This window comes from Diceros bicornis, chromosome 6 (genome assembly GCF_020826845.1).
Source record: "Diceros bicornis minor isolate mBicDic1 chromosome 6, mDicBic1.mat.cur, whole genome shotgun sequence".
Taxonomy (NCBI): Eukaryota; Metazoa; Chordata; class Mammalia; order Perissodactyla; family Rhinocerotidae; genus Diceros; species Diceros bicornis.
Genome location: NC_080745.1, coordinates 82,503,761 through 82,523,723, shown reverse-complemented (window position 1 = coordinate 82,523,723; position 19,963 = coordinate 82,503,761). Strand labels below are relative to the sequence as shown.

General features: G+C 40.0%; 1 protein-coding gene across 1 annotated transcript in view; it reads right to left on the bottom strand.

Moving 5' to 3' along the window:
• Positions 1-19,963, bottom strand: part of INPP5F (inositol polyphosphate-5-phosphatase F) — an 84,938-nt gene that overhangs the window by 53,365 nt on the left and 11,610 nt on the right. The window contains exon 2 of the mRNA XM_058544125.1: positions 11,221-11,301. Within this exon, the coding sequence (XP_058400108.1) occupies positions 11,221-11,301 (81 nt within the window). The remainder of the gene's footprint in view (positions 1-11,220; positions 11,302-19,963) is intronic.

Below are 19,963 nucleotides of genomic sequence, written 5' to 3'. Positions count from 1 at the left end.
TTTTTACTTTTTTTTTGTGAGGAAGAGCGGCCCTGAGCTAACATCTGCCAATTCTCCTCTTTTTGCTGAGGAAGACTGGCCCTGGGCTAACATCCATGCCCATCTTCCTCCACTTTATATGGGACGTTGCCGCAGCATGGCTTGACAAGCAGTGCGTCAGTGCACACCCGGGGTCCGAACCGGTGAACCCCGGGCCGCGGCAGCGGAGGGTGCGCACTTAACCACTCGCACCACTGGGCCGGCGCCCTAAGGTGTTTATCTCGAAAGCAGCTTATAGATGGATTTTATTGGTTTTCCAGTATGAAAATCTTTGTTTTTTAAATTAAGTATTGACTCCATTCATATATAATATAATTATTGATATAGTTAGGAATCAATCTACCATTTCTCCCACTTGTTCTATATATCTGTCTTTTTTTGTCTTTTAGATTAAAATTTTAAATTATCAATATTCCATTTCCCCCCTTAATTAACTTTTTACAATCTTTTATTATTCTGTTAGTGGTTACATTTTTTGTGTGTGTGTGAGGAAGATCAGCTAACATCTGCCAATCCTCCTGTTTTTTTGCTGAGGAAGACTGGCCCTGGGCTAACATCTGCCAATCCTCCTCTTTTTGCTGAGGAAGACTGGCCCTGGGCTAACATCCGTGCCCATCTTCCCCCACTTTATATGGGACGCCGCTATAGCATGGCTTGCTAAGTGGTGTGTCAGTGCGCACCTGGGATCCGAACTGGGGAACCCCAGGCCGCCGCAGCGGAGCACGCGCACTTAACCGCTTGCGCCACCGGGCCAGCCCTTGTCAGTGGTTATATTGTAGGGGATGATAACATGTACCCTAACTTACAAAAGCCTAGTACTTCTGCCAGTTCCTGGACAGTGAAAGGAAATTAGAACACCAACCTCTTTTACCTCCCTATTGTTACTATTGTTGTTATGTATTTTAATTCTGTATTAATTTTAAACCCTATGTAAAGCCAAATTCTTTTAAATTTACCAACATATTTACCCTTTCCATGGATCTTCATTCCTTTCTACATCTCTACACTCCCATCTGGAATCATTCTCCTTTTGCCTGAAGAACTCTCTTTAGTATTTCTTTTAGTGCAGATACTGCCAGTGATGAATTCTCTCAGTTTGTCTCAAAATGTCTTTATTTTCCTTAATTTTTGAAAGTATAAAATTCTAGACAGGCACTTGGAAGATATCATTCCATTGTCTTCTGGCTTCCATTATTTCTATCAAGGCTTACTACATGCCTTTGAATTTAATGTGTATTTTTTCTTTGGCTGCTTTTAGGATATTCTGTCTTTAGTTTTCATCAGTTTTATTATGAGGTGGCTAAGTGTGATTTTCTTTATATTCTTTCTCTTGTGGTTAAAAGTACTTCTTGAAACTATGACTCGTATTTATAGTAGATTTTGGGAAATTCTTGGCTATTATCTCTTCAAATACTGCTAGTCTGTTGCTGTCAGAAACAGAATCTGACTAGTTTCTTTTGATCTCATTTTTTTAAACATATGAAATATCTTTAAATGATCCATTATATAATACTATATTAACACACTATACATTCTAAGAGAATCTAATAATTCAGATAGCTTAATGGCTTATCTTAAGATAAATTATGTTCCAATTTAAAGGATCCTGCCTTTTTTTTTTAACAAATCATTGGTAGAAATTTAAATTCAGTCTGAAGAATGCATAAAACCTACTTCACTGATACCTATTGCGTAAGCTATTAGTTGGCCATTTAGTACTTTTAAATGAGTATGAGCATGAGTCTATAAAGTAGGTTTTATGCAAACTTACACATGACTTTAAATTTATACTAAAGGTATAAATTCATGGTATGTTTAACACAGTTTTTTGTTTTATATTTAAAGCCATTTCTACTTTTTTAAACCACATTAAGAGAAAAGCTTTTTTTTTTCCTAATGGACATAAAGCACCATACATCCCTGAATATATTTCAGGGAGCATTGTACATCAAGTAAGTGGAATTATAAGTAATACTACCACCGCAATAGTCCTTGTCAGGTAGCTGGTAGCTAAAAGTACATCACATTGGGCTTCTAATGCTTTCAGTGACTACAGAGCCAGTTATTAATTTGTTCATCTTCCATACATAGTAACTACTCAATGTTTCTCGACTGCTTGCTCTGTTGCCTACTAAAGTTTCCTAAGTCTGGGTTTAGAGAAAATTGACAATGACTCATAAGGAGAGCATCTAGGGCAAGAGGCAGTTTTAATAGGCTCCATTTCAAAAGTACCAAACAGTAGAATCAGAAACATATTCAGCTTAGCCTGTGATGCTTAGGATGAATTTAAATTCATTCTAATAATAAAATTCCTAATAATGACCTGCCAAAATGAAATAATCTATTATACTCTATAAAAATACAAAGTCTTTTGTATCTATAATAGTCTTAGAAAACTAGAAAAGTCTAACTTATAAAGTATCATTGGGCAAAAAGAATTTGCGCATAAAAGTACATTTTCCAGATAACTATAGCTTATCCTCCTAAAGGGCTAAGATGTTTTCTTATATGTTTATTGAAAACTTTCATATATTATATACTTTCCTATTAAGTATATTAAGTATACAAAGTATAATTGGGATTTTTATTCATGATGCAGGTTTATCATCATGAAGATAAACTGATACTTTGAGAGGTGACATAAGCATGCTTCAAGGTTGGAGGCGATTGGCCCCGACATGGGGATCCAAACCCACAGGCTGTAACAACCTGATAACCAAGCCAATTAAATGAATAACCTTCATTCTCTGCTTGGATGGCTGATATTAGCCACGTCTAAGTAAGTGAGAACGCGCTATATTTATCAAGAATCTCCTTTCTTAAACACAATTAGACCTGATAATAATTTGATTGCAATCACTTCAAAATGTTCAATAAGATAGAAAGTTTAAGAAGAATATAAAGGAGGAAACAAATATAGAAAGCACCTTTATAGGCGGCCCATACCTACAGTCAGTCACTCCTACCTTAACAATCCTCTTCTCTTTCTGATGCTAAAATCTTTTAATATCACCGCCATAGGCATCACTGAGAAAAACATCCGGAGTTTAAGAACAAATGGGTTTATAACTAGAAAAATGGAATTATAGCAGAATAGCAGAAGAGGCAAACTGGCCTGTCTCTAAAGTATCTCTCTGCCTGAAAATATAAAAATCTGCTAGTTAGAGATGTGCTCAGAAATAACGAGTATGCCTGTCTGACGACCTTGGGAGAGCTCAGAACAACGGCTCACATTCATGTGTCTAGTTCAAGCATTGCTCCAACCAGGGTGGTGTGACCATCTGCACCAAGGAGACTGGAGGGCAGATTAGGGACAAGGGAGGTGGTGCAACACTCTGAAGCACAGAGTGATGGAACAGGCTAAAGAGAGCAAAGAGAAAGGCCATTCAGCACCCAGGTGCCTGGGGAGAGAGGAAAAGGAAGAGGAGGGAAGCAAAAGACAGAGGTGAGAAGATGCCAAAGGAAGGAATCTCGCCCACCACTTACTGCCTGCTTGCAAGACCCAAAGCCATTACTAGAACAGGTCAGATAAACTACAATTAAAGAATCTTTTAAGGGTTAACCAGGAACCTAGTCACCAATGAAAATCTTACCTCCAAAATAAATACTTCTGAGATCCTCATGAATGCCAAAATGAATATAAAATGACTGTATTTGAATTACACTTTAGATCATTTCTATTTTGGTAGAAATGTTATATCACAAATAATACTGTTTCTTTAGAATACTTCCCTCAAAGCAACTTTAGTACATGAAAAAATCACCTGTAAACTACCAAAAAGCAGATTTTTTTAAAATTAAGATAAAAATCAGAAGTAATGGGGCTGGCCCGGCGGCGCAAGTGGTTAAGTGCGCACTCTGCTGCAGTGGCCTGGGGTTCGCCGGTTCGGAACCCCGGGCACGCACCAACGCACTGCTTGGCAAGCCATGCTGTGGCGGCGTCTCGTGTAAAGTGGAGGAAGATGGGCACGGATGTTAGCCCAGGGCCGGTCTTCCTCAGCAAAAAAAAGAGGAGGATTGGCAGATGTCAGCACAGGGCTGATCTCCTCACAAAAAAAAAAAAAAAAAAATTAAGAGTAATGACAACAGGCTACAACAAAAGCTATCTTCTGACTTAAATGTTTTTAATGGCTTTATTGAGATACAATTATATACCATAAAATTCACCCACTGTAAGTATATAACCCAATGATTTTAACAAATTTACAGAGCTGTACCACCATCATCACAATCTTTACATGTTTCTAATAATGTGAGTTGTCAGTAGACAATAAAACACTCTGCTTCTCTCACAGTGCAGTTGTACACAGACAATTAAACTTGTATTTGAAAAGAAGAAATATCTAAATGTGTGCCCCAAGAAGCAGGCCTCCAGCAGAGGCTGAGAGCTCCTCAGGGGCCCTGCCAGGCTCCTCTTCCCTTTTCTCCAGTGCCCTGGAGGAGTGGGGTTTTCCAACAGCTTTTTAGGAAAAGTACTAAAGCAACGCTAGCGACACTCAATTCATTCATCACTAAAATATATAAAATATTTCACGTCATTAGTCATAGCAAGAAAGGCTCCATAGACAAAAGACTAAAATCACACTTTTTAAATCATATACATAAAACACTTTATCATTTTAATGACTGAGACATCTTCATCACTTCAAAAGTGGAGAAACAGCAGATGGCGAGTACTAGTTTAACGAGAGTTACTTGAGTGAACTGCATCTGCGGCTGTTCAATACTACAAGTAGTAATTCACTTAATTACTAAACCAAGAGCCTCTATTGCCAAATTAAGCAAGACTCCTGACAATTTTCTCTTAAAATTATTTCCGAATATATCATGGAATATATACTTTTGCTTTTTATATTCAGATACTTCTTACCCTAACTGAGCTTATCCTCTTTTCAAATATTCAATCTTCAAAATCTCTAACTGAAAGAGCTTTTGTGATCCATTTAAAGTCTTCAGCCTAAAGCAACCTCTTCATGGTTATCTGTGTGAAACAGGCTATCTCCCCAACATGACACAGAAAATAAGTAGAGGAAAGACATCAATCACGTGGGCCTTCCGCACAGCTGCTTACTCGGCCAAGAGCCATCTCTCCTCTTCCCGCACCCCAACCCGCCCCTCACCCTGGCCCTGTCCAGATTATCTCTACTCATTTTTCAGGCCTCAACCCAGACATCACTTCTGCAGGGATGCCTTTCATCCAGGACCCCCTCACACCAGTCAGGGCCCTCTGTGATTTGCTTCACAACATCCCACGTTTTTTTTCAGAAGCTTAAGTCTAATGATAAAACTGTATGATCGGGTAATGAAGGTCTGTCTCAGATTCGATTCTACGCTCCTGGAAGCTTTGAGTTTTGTTTGCCCTGTAATCCCCAGTACTGAGTGCAGGCCTTGGCACACAGCAGGCACTCCATAAACATCTGTTAAATAAATATTTGCTGAATATTCTTGAATAGCCCCTGCACAGGGGCACACAGCAGGGAGCAAAACAGACACAGCCCCCATCTTGGAGTTTATCCTCCAGAAGGGGGACAGACAAAAAAGAAGAAAACAAAAAATTAATGTGTAATTACAGTTGTGATAAGAATTTGACTATCATTCTTACTTCTTCCTGGATACAAAGAATAAAAACTGCTGATTTTTCATGGAGCTTTACTATTCTTTCATCTATTTAGCACATTACATGTCCCTTCTACTTTATGTTCCTCATGTTAATAAATCCCAACCAATCAAACCAAAGTCAGACACATTCAAGTGGGGGGAGATAAATTACATTACACCCTGACTGAAAGTCCACTTGCCTGCAAACATCTGGGGAAGAGGCCTTCCAAACTGAAGAAAGGCCAACGGATCTAAAAAGGTATTCTCTAGGTACCAGGGTTAATAGAACAATCTTTGGCAGTGCTTGCTAAAAGGAAGGGCAATTATCAGCAAAGGATACCACAGCCAAATAATACTTTAAAATTCTTCAACCACATTTTAAAAGGGGCGTGTGGATTATGAAATAGAACCTTCACTAATGTTACTAATATTTTACTACTTAAAAACATTACCTTTTATAATCCCCACCATGTAGTCTTTTAGTGACATGTTAATATCATCATAGTTTCAGCAAATATTAATTCCCATTATTAGGAAAAACGGTCCAAGTTTAATTTTTGTTCAAAATTGTATAGCTAGAACTTAAGTGGTTCTCCAGTGGAACATCTGACACCTCTAAGTTACTTTTAAAACTAAGGAAAAAGAGCTGGCCCCATGGCTTAGTGGTTAAGTGCGTGCACTCCGCTGCTGGCGGCCCGGGTTCGGATCCCGGGCGTGCACCAATGCACCGCTTCTCCGGCCATGCTGAGGCTGCGTCCCATAGCAACTAGAAGGATGTGCAGCTATGACATACAACTATCTACTGGGGCTTTGGGGGAAAAAAACAAATAAATAAAAGTATAAAACTAAGGAAAAAAATTAATAGCCAGCATCTGTTGAATGCTTCCCACTATCAGGAACCATGCTAAGCACTTTATGTGAGTTTTATTAAATCTCACAATAACTGTATCAAGGAGGCGTCATCATCTTTGACTTATAGTCAGCAACTGAGGCTTAAATGAAGTAACCTGATCCCAAGGCAACTGTGTGATCTTCAGGGTTAGTCCACCTCTAGGGCAGGTGCCTAGTCAATGCTATTTGGGGAACGGCCTACGTCACTGTGAAATAAAGGGTAAGGAGCAATAGACGGAATTCTTTTGACGTGCTTTTGTAATAAGCATTCCAGTGGACATTAGGTTTCTGTCATAAGCTGAACTACGTCCCCTCAAAATTCATATGTTGGAGGCCTAACCCCCAGGTACCTCAGAATGTGACCGTAAAGAAATAGGGTTTTTAAAGAGATAACTAAGTTAAAATGAGGTCATTGGGGGGGCCCCAATCCAGTATGACTGGTGTCCTCATAAGAGGAAATTTGGACACAGACGCACACAGAGAGAAGACGATGTGAAGACACAGGGAGAAGATGGCCATCTACAAGCCAAGGAGAGAGGCCTCAGAGAAACCAACCCTGATGACAACTTGCTCTCGGACTTCTAGCCTCCAGAATTGTGAGAAAATAAATGTCTGTTGTTTAAGCCACCCAGTCTGGGGAACTTTGCTATGGCAGCCCTAGCAAACTGAGACAGTTCCTAAATCACACTTGCTTGCATTCCACAGAGCTCAGAGTTCAGTGACAGTCAGGAAGAGTGCAGGGCTCACCCACACCGTTTTTTGACTGTCAATGACATCTGTTCAAATAAATTTATGTTCCCATCTCACTAGGCAAGAACAATAATTTGTGCATGAATATGTAGAGAATAAGTAGGAGGGAAACAGGAGTGAGTTTAAGTACAGACATCTTATTCCCCTCATCCTATACCCCAGGAAGGTAAGATGTTCCCATGGGAAAAGTCCCCTGAAGTGATTATCTCAGTTCTAATACATACCAGGAGTACACCTTCCATCGGCCAAGCTGATGGTGTGGTCAGAACAAGAGCTTTAACGGGGTGCAGGGAGGGGAGGGGATGAGGCAACCACAGGACAGAGGATGAAGAAAGAGAAAGACAGAAGAGTGAGATAGATGCTCAAAGGGCAAGGAGCTGGGGGTGGCATGACACACACAGGATGGAGCTGTAGTTCTCTCCGTGGGTGAGGGAAACAAGAACAGCAGAGGGCCCAGAAAAGATTTTCCTTTGCTTCCTCCCCACTCCCTTTCTTAACAGTCAAATCTTATGTGAGTGATATGACAAGAAGAAAAAGAAAAAGTACAGAGATTAGGAGAGAAAAACTGAGACACTCTCCCTGCCCTTCTTTCCTTTTTTTATACTTTTTCTCCAGTTCACTCTATTCCTCACCTAGTCCTCTTCCAATATATCCCATATAACAGGTGCCCTCACTGCCTACCAACCACTTGTTTTTGGTCCAAAGAAAGGCAGGCAGTGCAAAAAGTGCAAGTACACATAAATGGTGGCTGACCACAGAGATGACCACACTTTACCACCTCCTAATAACCATACTCTCATAGCATCATAAACTCATCAACCAGTAACACATTTGTACACTGCTTGTAGGAGATAACTTTTGGGTTGTCTGCCAAGTTCAAACTCTCCTGCTCTGACTGCCCCTCCTGCCTAGAGGAGTGGGCCTCTGGAGCATGTTGGAACTTTGTGACCAGGGAAGGCCCTTGGCCCAAGCTGGGCCAAAAAGATTCTCTTTCCTAGGAGTCTGAACTAGATTCACTACCCAATCCTTGATAGCTAGTCAGTCTCCAGTGGTTGCAGGGTACATCAGATGTTGGTTGGTTTGAGTACCATATAAGGGCAGAAATTTTGTCCTACATACATAGAAACAGAGAAAGTCAAAAGAAGAGAAGAATGAAGGAGATGTATAGGGACAAGTGGTGGTCAGAGACCACCTGCCCACAAAAAAGTAATCTCAGATCCTGTACAGTGTCCACTTCTTGCTTGGGTTCCTTATTAAAATTTGTTTTTGCATAAGCTGATAGGTTTGTATTTGCAATCATAAGAGTCTTAATAAAATAGTGATATATAATTTATTAAGCACTTTCAGGCATATTGATCTCATTTGAGACTCATGATACCCCAGGGGAAAAAAAGAGGGCAGTTATTTTTACTTTTATTTTATCAGTTACAAAGTAAAGGCTCAGGGAACCCTTCCTGGGATGCACGCTCCAGTGAAGTCCTCTCCACGCTGGCTCTGGGTTTGGCTGCGTGACTTCCTTCGGCCAATGGGATACTAGCAAGCTCAGTGACACAAGCAGAGGCTTGATAAGCCCTTGCACATTGGGACTGGTCTTCTATCACCCTGAAAAGATACCCAGGTATCCAGGAGAGAGAGAGAGGACGCAAGGAGAGGCCTTGTAAGATGAAATACATGGAGAGAGATGCCACGTGAAGGAAAACTGAGACACCTCAGGCAAACCCCCAGCCCAGTGCTGCCACGTGAACAACCACAGCCCAGAAGAGAGTAGAAGGGCCTCTTGGTCAATCCACAGGCTGGTGAGATATTATACACTGTTGCTGTTTTAGGGCATCAGCCTTTGGTAAATGAAACAGATGGTAAGTAACTTCCCCTATATCCCAAAGCTAATAAATAAAGCTTGAATCCAGGTTTCCTGACTGATTTCAGTGAGTTAGTCACTGCTCCAAGATGTGACTGAAATTGAAGAAAAATAACTCAGAAGTTTCATACACTTCATTTAAACAATAGAAAATTAATTTTAACTCAGAACACTCAGAAATTATCTTGTCAGCATGTAAATGAATTAAAAATATATGTAAATGTGGACAGGTAGGAGAGTGTTACTAAAATACTTAGCATGGTTACACAATGTCGAAATGCTTTTCTCTTTTGTATTGCAAGAATTAAAAAACTACCAAAGATAGAATATACAACAATGTTCATAGCAGTATTATTTCTAATAGCAAAAAAGAAACAAACAATCACCCAATGACAGGAAAAAAGACAAATTGTGATATATTCATACAATAGTGTAAATAAGGAACTAAAGTTTCATATATCAACATGGATAAATCTCAAAAATATAAAGTTGAGTGGGGAAAAAAGTGAAAGAAAACAAACAGCTTAAAATCATTTACATAAAATCCCCAGAATACAAACCTTAGCAACATATTGTTTAGGGATACATAATAAAAGCAAGAACGAAAATCAAGGGAATAAGCACAAAATTCAAAACAGCAGGTTTTCCCGAAGGGAAGGAAGCAGGATACACTTGAAGAAAGGCAGAGTGAGGGCTCCAAAAACACTGGTCATGTTTCATTTCTTAAGCTGGGTGGGAGATATGTGTGTTTGTTTTACAACAACCTATTACCATATATCTGTGATAAACAGCTTTTCATATCTAAAAAGTATTTCACAATAAAAACAAATTAAAAACAACCAAAGAATGTAGCAAGGAAAATTAGATAGTCTCCTGTAATATATGCTTTATTTATAATATCCAGAAATCAACCTAGGGGCCAGCCTGGTGGCACAGGTGGTTAAGTGCGTGCGCTCCGCTGCGGCGGCCCGGGGCTCGCCAGTTCGGATCCTGGGCACACAACAACGCACCGCTTGTCAGGCCATGCATGCTGTGGCGGCATCCCACATAAAGTGGAGGAAGATGGGCACAGATGGTAGCCCAGGGCCAGTCTTCCTCAGCAAAAAAAGAGGAGGATTGGCAGATGTTAGCACAGGGCTGATCTTCCTCACAAAGGAAAAAAAAAAAAAAAGAAATCAACCTAGCTCCCAAATGCTCAATAATTTTATCTTAAAGGAATAAAAAAGGGAATATTACAGAGGTAGCTATACTCCCAATTACAAAGCTATAATGGTAAAGCCTCCTATAGTTCATAACTTATATTAAAATTGATACCAAAGGAAAACAGATATTTAAATTTAGTGCATAAAATATTTCATTTAGTCTTTTTTAGGACCTTTTGGGACTGGCCTATATAACACCTATTTTCTCACCAACACAATCCTAAGCCCAGAGCACAGGTGCCTGTCCTTCCAAGCGAAGGCATGGTGAATGACCTAGACCTTCCATCAATTTGCCTGCACTGGAAAGGACCACACTGCATACTAAGAGACCCATCTTCTTCCCTGGTCAGAGTTCATCGTGTCAGGAATGGACAGCTGACCTAAAGCCAACCAGTCATGGTCTGCCACCTGCCCTACCTCTCCAGCCTTATTCCTACTATCTTCTCTCTTGAAATCAGTGCAGTTAGTATATCTTTCCATCACAGCACCTACCACCATTATCAAATAACTATACATTTATTTCAGTGATTACTCACTGATGTCTGTTTTCCCTCCTAAACTGTAAGCTCCACGAGGGTGGCAACGGGTCAGTTTTTGCTCACTATTGTGTCCTACCAACTATCACAATACCTGACACATAGTAGGCATTTGATAAGTTGTGTTTTTTTTTAAGAGGAAGAAAAGATTGTAATACTATGCCTCCTTTTCTCTAAAGCTTTATTTTTATTTCATTAAACTTATATGGAAATATCCCTACTTCGGGCAGACTCAAAATTAAGGCAAAGGAATCAAACCATAACAGAATCTACATTTATCCTCAAAGAAGAAAATGTCGTAGAATGCCAAATTAAATTTGACAGGATTAAGTTTACAGAAACATACCTGAATGAAGCTGAATTTTCCCGATAACACCTTCTACCAACCCCAAACAAATGGGATTCCAGGCAAGAAGTAGATCAGTAGCTAAAATGGAATAAGACACAGTCATGAGAAAATATTCACCAGAAAACATATTAAAACAATATCTCTAGCAGTATATTAAAAAATTATCAACGTCCCAAAAGAGCAGTTATGAACATTCAGAGCTGAATACATTACTATCAAGCAATGTGAAAAAGCATTAAATCTGAGGCCTGAATAAGACTAAGACTAAGACCAGTTAGGGGAGTGAGCTGACATTCTGAAACTCTACTCAGATGGGAGTACTCTGGCGCCCTGCAGTGGAGGGAAGAGGCTGGTACACTACAGGAGGGCAAAGGAGAGGAGGCGCCCAGAGGCCTTGCTACAGTCAGTCCCAGACCCGAAGACAAGGCCTGAGAAACCGCCACAGAGATGTCCACTCACTGGATCACACTCTGGAAATACCCTTTCCCAAAGAAGCTTACACCAAGCGAAGAAATCCAGAAAGCCAGTGCTCTTTTATGTGACACCTAGGGCAAAAACAATAGGAACGGCTTCCCTGTATTGAGTGCTTACTGTGTGCCGGGCATCCCAACCAGGGTTCCTCACCTGAACCACAGAACAATGATTTGGATGACTGTTTTCTCAATTCTCCCAAGGATGGCACATAACTGGTACCACTCTAGACGCATAGGAGAGAAGCTAATCCATTACACACAACAGATGCCTGAAGACATGAGGGCTTAGTTATCATGTGGAACCCAGGCTGCAAAAGGCTGTTATATACACGGAGATAAATGCAACACTAGAGGTAGCTCAACAGCTGGAAAAGATTAGCAAGAATGAAAACAATATTTCTCTTAGCAGGAAAGTAAAATTACATTTTAATTATTACCATTTAAATTTTGTTTTGGTGAAATTTATAATCAATCTGTAACTCATGGGTTAATTACAGACTTAACAGTTTGGTCTCCAAATTCCTTTGCATTTTGACTATTGTGTCTTGAACGTCTTTGTTGTTAATGATATACTCAATGGAAGGCAAAAAAAGTGGACTTCTTTGTTCTTATTGCAAGAATTAAAGTAAATAAGCAATTAACTTTTTTAAAGGCTGTTCTACACATTATCATTTCTAATCCTGACAACTGTGTGAGTTGGGTATTCGGGGTACCATTTTACAGATGAGGAAATGCAGCCTTAGAAAAGTAATGTGACCTACAATGGATCAAGGGCAGAGCTGAGATTCAAAGCCAGGTCTGCATGACTCATGGCCTGTGCTCTTAAGCTTCCTCCTATAGTGCTTCCCTTAGAAGCTATGCTTGGAACTAATCCATAAGACAATATTTACATTTTAAATAACATGCATTCTTATTATAAAAGTAACACTGAATAAAATTAAAAAAAATATTTTATCTATCCCATCCCACCACGCAGAGATAAGTCATTATTTTGCTACATTTCAGGCCATAGATTTGTGTGCATATGTAATTGCAATACTGCAAATACAGCATTATATGCTGATCTTTTCTTATAACATTTCATGACTATTTTCTCATGTCTTTAAAATACTCTTGAAAATTATAACTTCACAGCTGCATAATTTTCCACTTAATGAAGGACTTCCTCACTCCTGGGCATTTAAGTGATTTCCAGTTTTTCCCTATTATAAAAAATACTGTGATAAATGAACATTATGCAAATATTGTATTTACCTCCCTAATTAATAGCTTTAGGACAGATTCCTAGGAATGAAATTAGTAGGTGAAAACAAAAAAAATTTAAAGCTTCCAAATATTACCAAATTGCTTTCTACCAAGGTTATAACAAGTTAAATTTCAGCCAGAAGCATATGAAAATACTAGTTTTAAAGTACTCGTCAGCATTTAGAATTTCTTTTTTAATTTTTCTAATTTGAGGGCATCCATTGCCTAACATGATGTTTATTTTCTTCTCATTGTTGGTAAGATTAAACATTTAATTATAAAATTGGTTGCTTATGTTTCTTCTTCTACTATGATTTTCTCATTCAAATCTTCTAATGATTTTTCTTCATATTCCCTATTGATTTATGAATTCTTTTTACATTAAGGACATCAACTCTTTGACATGTTTGCAAATATTTTCACAGTTTTTAACTTTTATACAAATCTATCATTTTTTTCATTACCTTTATGCTTAAAAAGTTGTTCCTTATCCAATATCAATAAGTATTTATTAATTTCATCTCTTTGTTAATTTTTAAAAATCTAACTAACTCTGCTGGAATTCATGTTGGTGTACAGACTAAAAACACCCTGATTTCTTTTCAAATAGGGAGCCAGAATCCCTGTATCAGGCAGGCCAAGTCTCACCATCCGCCACCACAGATGTCCCTGGTCAGGAAAGAGCTCCAGCTACCCGTAACCCTGCACCCTGACCTCAGGTGAACAGACCGTAGTTGTAAGATTCTACCCCTTGGGTACTAAATGAGCTCTAGAAATATGGAAGAAGAAGGAAAAGTTAGAGCTAAAACAGGCAGGGACAGTTACATAGAAGTGGAACTTCAAGCATAAGGAAAGCAGCAAGAAAAACAATGCAGAGGAAAGAAAGTGCCAGGTTTGTTCTGGAATTCGTCCCTTCATTGGAGAAACACTTATCAAGTACCTGTTAGGAACCAGGCACTGTATCAGGCTAAGAAGATATAAAAATAAAGGAGTGAACAGTCTAGAACAGAAGACCAATGGGTATGGTGGAGATTTGAATTGATAAAACTGGAAAAAGTAAACTGAGGCCAACTGTGGAGAGACTTGAATAAAAGACTAATGAGCCTGCGCTTCCTGGACACCACGGCAGGCACATAATGACCTGAGTACAAGGTTGCAGCCAGGGATTTGCTGACAGCATTGAAACGAGGTGGACACTGAGTGTAGGGAATGAGTTAGAAGGTTATTTCAAGAGTCTTGACTTGAAAGGACATGGAGCTACCCTAGCTTGGGGAGTCAGGCGGGCAGCAGGTGAAGAATGCACAGGAAGAGCTGAAGATGAAACACCTCCAAGGAAGCTATACCAAGGACAGGAAGAGAGTGCATCAAAGATGACATGAAACATCTACTCTCTCCTGAGGGGGGAAGCTGGGGACATGGACAAGAAGAGCAAGAAGGAGCAAAGCAGAAAGGAAGGACAGAGTGTACAGCAGCCAGGAGAAAGGGGAAGAGAACCTCTTAACTCAATGCCCTTTTGCATCTTTGGCATTTCAAACCCTGTAAATACACCAGCCATTCAAGAAAATTAGAATTTAAGTTAAACTAGGAAAAAACTATAAAGATGACCAAGTTTTGTGGTCTAATGACTAAAAATAATAGTCACTGATAATCTTTGAGGTCCAGAGAGAGAATCAACTAAACCCATTAAGACTGAGTTCATGATGGGATGATCAAGGAGATATGTCTAGATAAGAGAACCAGAGGAGATATTAAAGGAGGAAAAGAAAACAGAAGATGATGAAAGCAAAAGCACAGGTATAAAAGTTAACCTTGGAAAGGAAGGGTACTACTTTTTTCTACGACTGGAGGAAAAGATGAAATGCTAAATATAGAAATGGAGACGAGAAGCAGATGAATGTATCAGATGGTCTTGACTCAGTAAAAATAGGAGTCAAAGTTATCTTTGCTTCAGCAGGGGGAACGAGGGGAACAGAGAGGCAGCAGAGGCTTGGTATGGTGAGAGGAATCCAGAAAGTCAATTTGTAAATGTTCTATGTGTGCCTGAAAAGCACGTATATTTTTTTAACTCAGTATTTTCAAGAAAAAGGTCAATCCATTAATGGGTCATGAAATCCATTTTGCATTTTGTATAAGATCAGCATTAACAGCAACGAAACAGAACAGAAAATTGAAAAACTGCACCAAGTAAGAGGACACATTTCATTAAACTTTTGTTTCTGGTACATACATACATGTATGTGTTCACCAGGTCATAATTTTAAAAGTATTTCTTACTATGGATCTCAGACACTTGAACACTTTAACTTAACACTTAAATTGAACATTTAACTTTGGGGTAAGGGCTCATTATATCAACTTTGTTGATTATTTTGTTCAATTCCTCTATGTATTTGCTAGTTTTTTTGACTGCTTAACCTAAGAGTTTTTGAGAGAGGGCTTATTTTTTTTTTAATCTTATGCTTTGTGTATTTTTTTCCCCATTTTTTCCTTCTTAATTTTTGCCTTACATTTTTTGAGACTATGTTGTCAGGCATATACAGATTCAGGATTATTATATCTTCCTGGCGAACTGCTCTGTTTATCAGGATGTAATAACTGCCTTTAATGCTCTTTGCCCTAAAGTCTAGTTTGTCTAACATTAATATTGTGAAAGAAATACATTAGGCATAACACGGAATAAATATGAACATTGCTAATTCGATCGTATAACTTCTCCCACTCCCCACAGCCTTAGGAACAAAGTCCAAATTCCTTGGAAGGCTTGTAGACCTTGCATGGGCTGGTCCTGTCCACCCTCCTCCTGCCTCCCCACCCCCAGCATCCTGGTCTTCCTTCAGTCATCTAGAAGTGTGCACAGGCTGGGCCTGGAATGCTCCTCCCCACCCACTTCTGCCTGCTCTTCATTCCAGACTCAGAACAAGGGTCACGGGTGTTCCCTCACACATTCCCCACTCCACCCACCCAGTAGAACCCATCAGGATCTCTTTTGTGGCCCCACTGAACCCTGCTCATATTTCCATCATAGCACCTTATTTTGGTTTAATGCCCCTAATTATTGACTTGCCTGTCTCCCTGACTGAAAAGGAAGCTCATTGAGTCTCATTCAGCTTTATGTCCCAGTGCAGGGTACACAGCAGGCTCCAAAATGCTAAATGGACGAATGAACCTTTGACACGGAATGGAGAGGCAAGTTGAAGTCAGATAATTTGCATTGAATCATGTTAGAAGGGTTCACTATTTAAAGTGGCAAAGCTAAAGTCACCTGCTCTATTTCAGATAAAGGCATCAGGGCTGGTAGAGGCAAACTGATGGTCCGATACTACACAGCTTGTCAAAATGAAAATACCATTTCCCACTCTCAGTCCAGGGCTCTTTCTAACATACCTCTAACACCGAGGTTTCCCTACAAAATGTTCTCACGTGTAATACTCTCGTTTTATATTTGCATGGGGCTTTCAGCATACCACCATCATTCCAGCTGCACAAGCCATTACCTGGGGTCATCCAAAATGCTTTTCTTTCTCTCCAAGACTTACTGATTCTATCTCCTAAATGCCTGGTGAACATTTCACTTCTCTCCAACCACAATGCCACTATCTTTGTGCAGGGTCAACACCTCCTCTATCTGGATCATTAAAAAAGCTCTTGTCAGCCCTGTACCTATCAAGTTGCTTAACACATAACAGGCACTCAAATATTCACCGAATGCAATGAGGCCTCTATAGACAGTTTGGTACTGCGGGACCCTAAGGTAAAAGGCAGGGAGCTCCAACAATGAGGCTGAAGAACTACCAGGGACTAGCTCAAGAGGACAACAGATAGTACATTCAGGAGCCGTTATCTCCAGACAGGGCAGATTTGCATTTGAGATTGACCAGTAGGACCAGTGTGTAGAGGATGGACGTGAGAGGGCAAGCCTAAAGCCAGAGATCCAAGCAACACATAGTATGCACAAGGGCAGCCTGGGGCTGGCTCTGGAAGTGGAAGGCTGGACAGTCAAGAGATGCGGGTGTGATGTGGGCACAGCCTGGTTCGGTGCCCCAGGTGAAGAGTCCTAGCTCTACTACAGTCTCGGAACCTCTCTCAGCTTCACCTTCCTCTTTCGTAAACGGGAATTTCATCTAACTTACAGAGTTTTTATGAGGATTAAATGAGAGAATTACATGAAAGCGTCCAGCACAATGTCTGGCACATAAATGTTCAACAACTTTTAGCTCAAGTTGGGAAATGTATACGTATTTAAAATTCCAGGTTCCTATCACAGAATAAATCTCTCCATAGATTTTTTTAAAATTTTATTTATTTATTTAATTTCCCCCCAAAGCCCCAGTAGATAGTTGTATGTCATAGTTGCACATCCTTCTAGTTGCTGTATGTGGGATGCGGCCTCAGCATGGCCGGAGAATCAGTGCGTCGGTGAGCGCCCAGGATCCGAACCTGGGCCGCCAGCGGCGGAGCACACACACTTAACCGCCAAGCCACGGGGCCAGCCCCCTCCATAGATTTTTATTTCAAGGGTCTACATACCGCTTTAAAAAAAAAAAAAAAAAAGGAAAGGATAAAAAAAGAAAAAACACAACTTCAATATTTTTTACTTATTAAATCTTATGGTAAGGCCATCATTCCTGAAAGCCTTCTCAGAGCAATAAATGTTTTATGAAAACCTCAATGCCAAGTTACGACCCCAGGATTTTTTTTCCTCATAATATGAAACATAGATCTACAGCTCTGATGCAGCTCAAAACTAGGAATCCAGTCTCAGTCCCAGCAACCGAATTCACGTCCCAATGGCAAACCAATCATGACAGCCAGCTTTCTCCCCTCCCCTAAGTCCCCTGCATTGGAGAGAAGGAGACTCTAGAAGAGGAAGAGTCTAACAGGAGGTAGAAATATGCTTGTGCGGGCCAGCCCCATGGGCGAGTGGTTCAAGTTCCCTGTGCTCTGCTTCGGTGGCCTGGGTTCACTGGTTCAGCTTCCGGGTGCAGATCTATTCCACTCATCAGCCATGCTGTGGAGGCAACCCACATGGAGAATGGAAGCAGAATGGCAGAGACAGCTCAGGGCTAATCTTCCTCAAGCAAAAAAAAGAAGAAGATTGCCAACAGATGTTAGCTCAGGGCCAATCTTCCTCACCAAAATATATATATATGCTCGGCAAAAGACACGGATATTGGTAAACTTTAGTTACCTGTGTGAAAATAAGTACTGAGTCCTAAGTCTTGAGAAACCATAGAAGAATATAAATAGAATGCATAACTTTTAATCAGCAACAGAAAGATACCTGACAAAAATTCGACATATCTAATGGGAGATAGGAAAAGGTGGTAGGGAAAAAAAAAAGAAGAAAAAAGCACAACAAATAGAAAATATAAATAAAAGGTAGAAGTAACTCCTAATATATTAATAATTATAATAAATGTAAAGTTTCAACTAACCAATTAAAAGAGAGACTACTAAATCTCAATGCTTCTATCAGTTTATTTAATTCTATGCCTATTTTGTCTACCACGGTAGCTGTGGCCTAGCACAGTGTCTGACGCATAGCAGGCACTCATTTAATAGCTATTGAACCAAATGAATAAACCAGTAAAAGCAAGCATGAACAAGCAAACCGAAGAATGGATTTCTCCTACGAATTGCTTATTTTCATTGACTTTTTAATAAGACTAACATCTTAAGTTTTTATTGTTTTTAAAGGAAGCCCCAAAACACCAGTCTTGGCTATACAGGCACTTTAATGAGAAAAGCAGCATGTGATTTCCCACAATGAAAGATTTACCTAAAAATTCTGGGAAACTTTAAAGTGTCTTAAAATCTCTAGCAGGTGTCCATGGCTTCTCATACCAACATAGAGACAAGAGACAAAAGACCGCAGAGGAAGGCCTGAAGCAAACAATGTAACCAGCACAAGAAGGGAGGCTCTAAGTGTCTTTGTGAATTGCTCCCTGGTACACTGTCTGGAACACAACAGACACTTCCCTGGGCTAACATCCGTGCCTATCTTCCTCTACTTTATATGGACACCACCAGAGCACAGCTTGCCAAGCAGTGCGTCGGTGCGCGCCCGGGATCCAAACGGGTGAACCCCGGGCTGCCGCAGCAGAGCGCGCGCACTTAACTGCTTGCGCCACCAGGCTGGACCTGTGTGTGTTTTTTAATCTGTTACTCTTCACTAAGGAAATAAAATAAGTTGGCATTAGCAGAGTCTGTTTGTACAGACACCATGTGTACGTAGATGATATTAGTCTAAGCATATGTAGCAACTACACTTAGTAACAGACACCATGTCACCAATATTAATGGCTACTCTGAAGGCAGAAGGCATTGAATGGCAGAGAAAATGATGAGTGGGCTTATACCATCCTTCCACAAAGAACAGCCATGTAATTAATCTGCTCCAACAAACATATTGCTTTTCTTTTTTTTTGCTGAGGAAGATTTGCCCTGAGCTAACACCCATTGCCAATCTTCCTCTTTTTGCTTGAGGAAGATATGCCCTGAGCTTACATCTGTGCTAATCTTCCCCTATTTTGTATGTTGGTTGCCGCCACAACATGGCCACAGACAAGTGGTATAGGTCCGCACCCAGGAACGGAGCCCTGGCCGCCAAAGCGAAGCGCGCTGAAGTTAACCATCAGGCCACGGGGCCGGCCCCACAAACATATTGCTTTCTAATCCTTCCTTCAAAAGGTATATTCCAAGGTGGCACACAAACTCAAAATAGAAACATTTGAAATTTGCAAGCAAGTTTTAAAATTTAGGATTATCAAAGTTATCTAATAGAGAGCAGAGTTGCTTACAAATTACAAAAGTATAACATCTTAGAAACAATGACAAATTTTAATTAGTGAAATAGAGTAACATACACTCAAAGACATAAGTATTTCGTCATAAGCTCAATTGTTTGATTTGACCCATTAGGTCAACATTTCCACCCTTATTTCAGATCCATTTGGCAGTACATGGTTTCTATTTTCATATGCCCTTCTCTTCCTGATACACAGAAAACAAATGATTAAGTA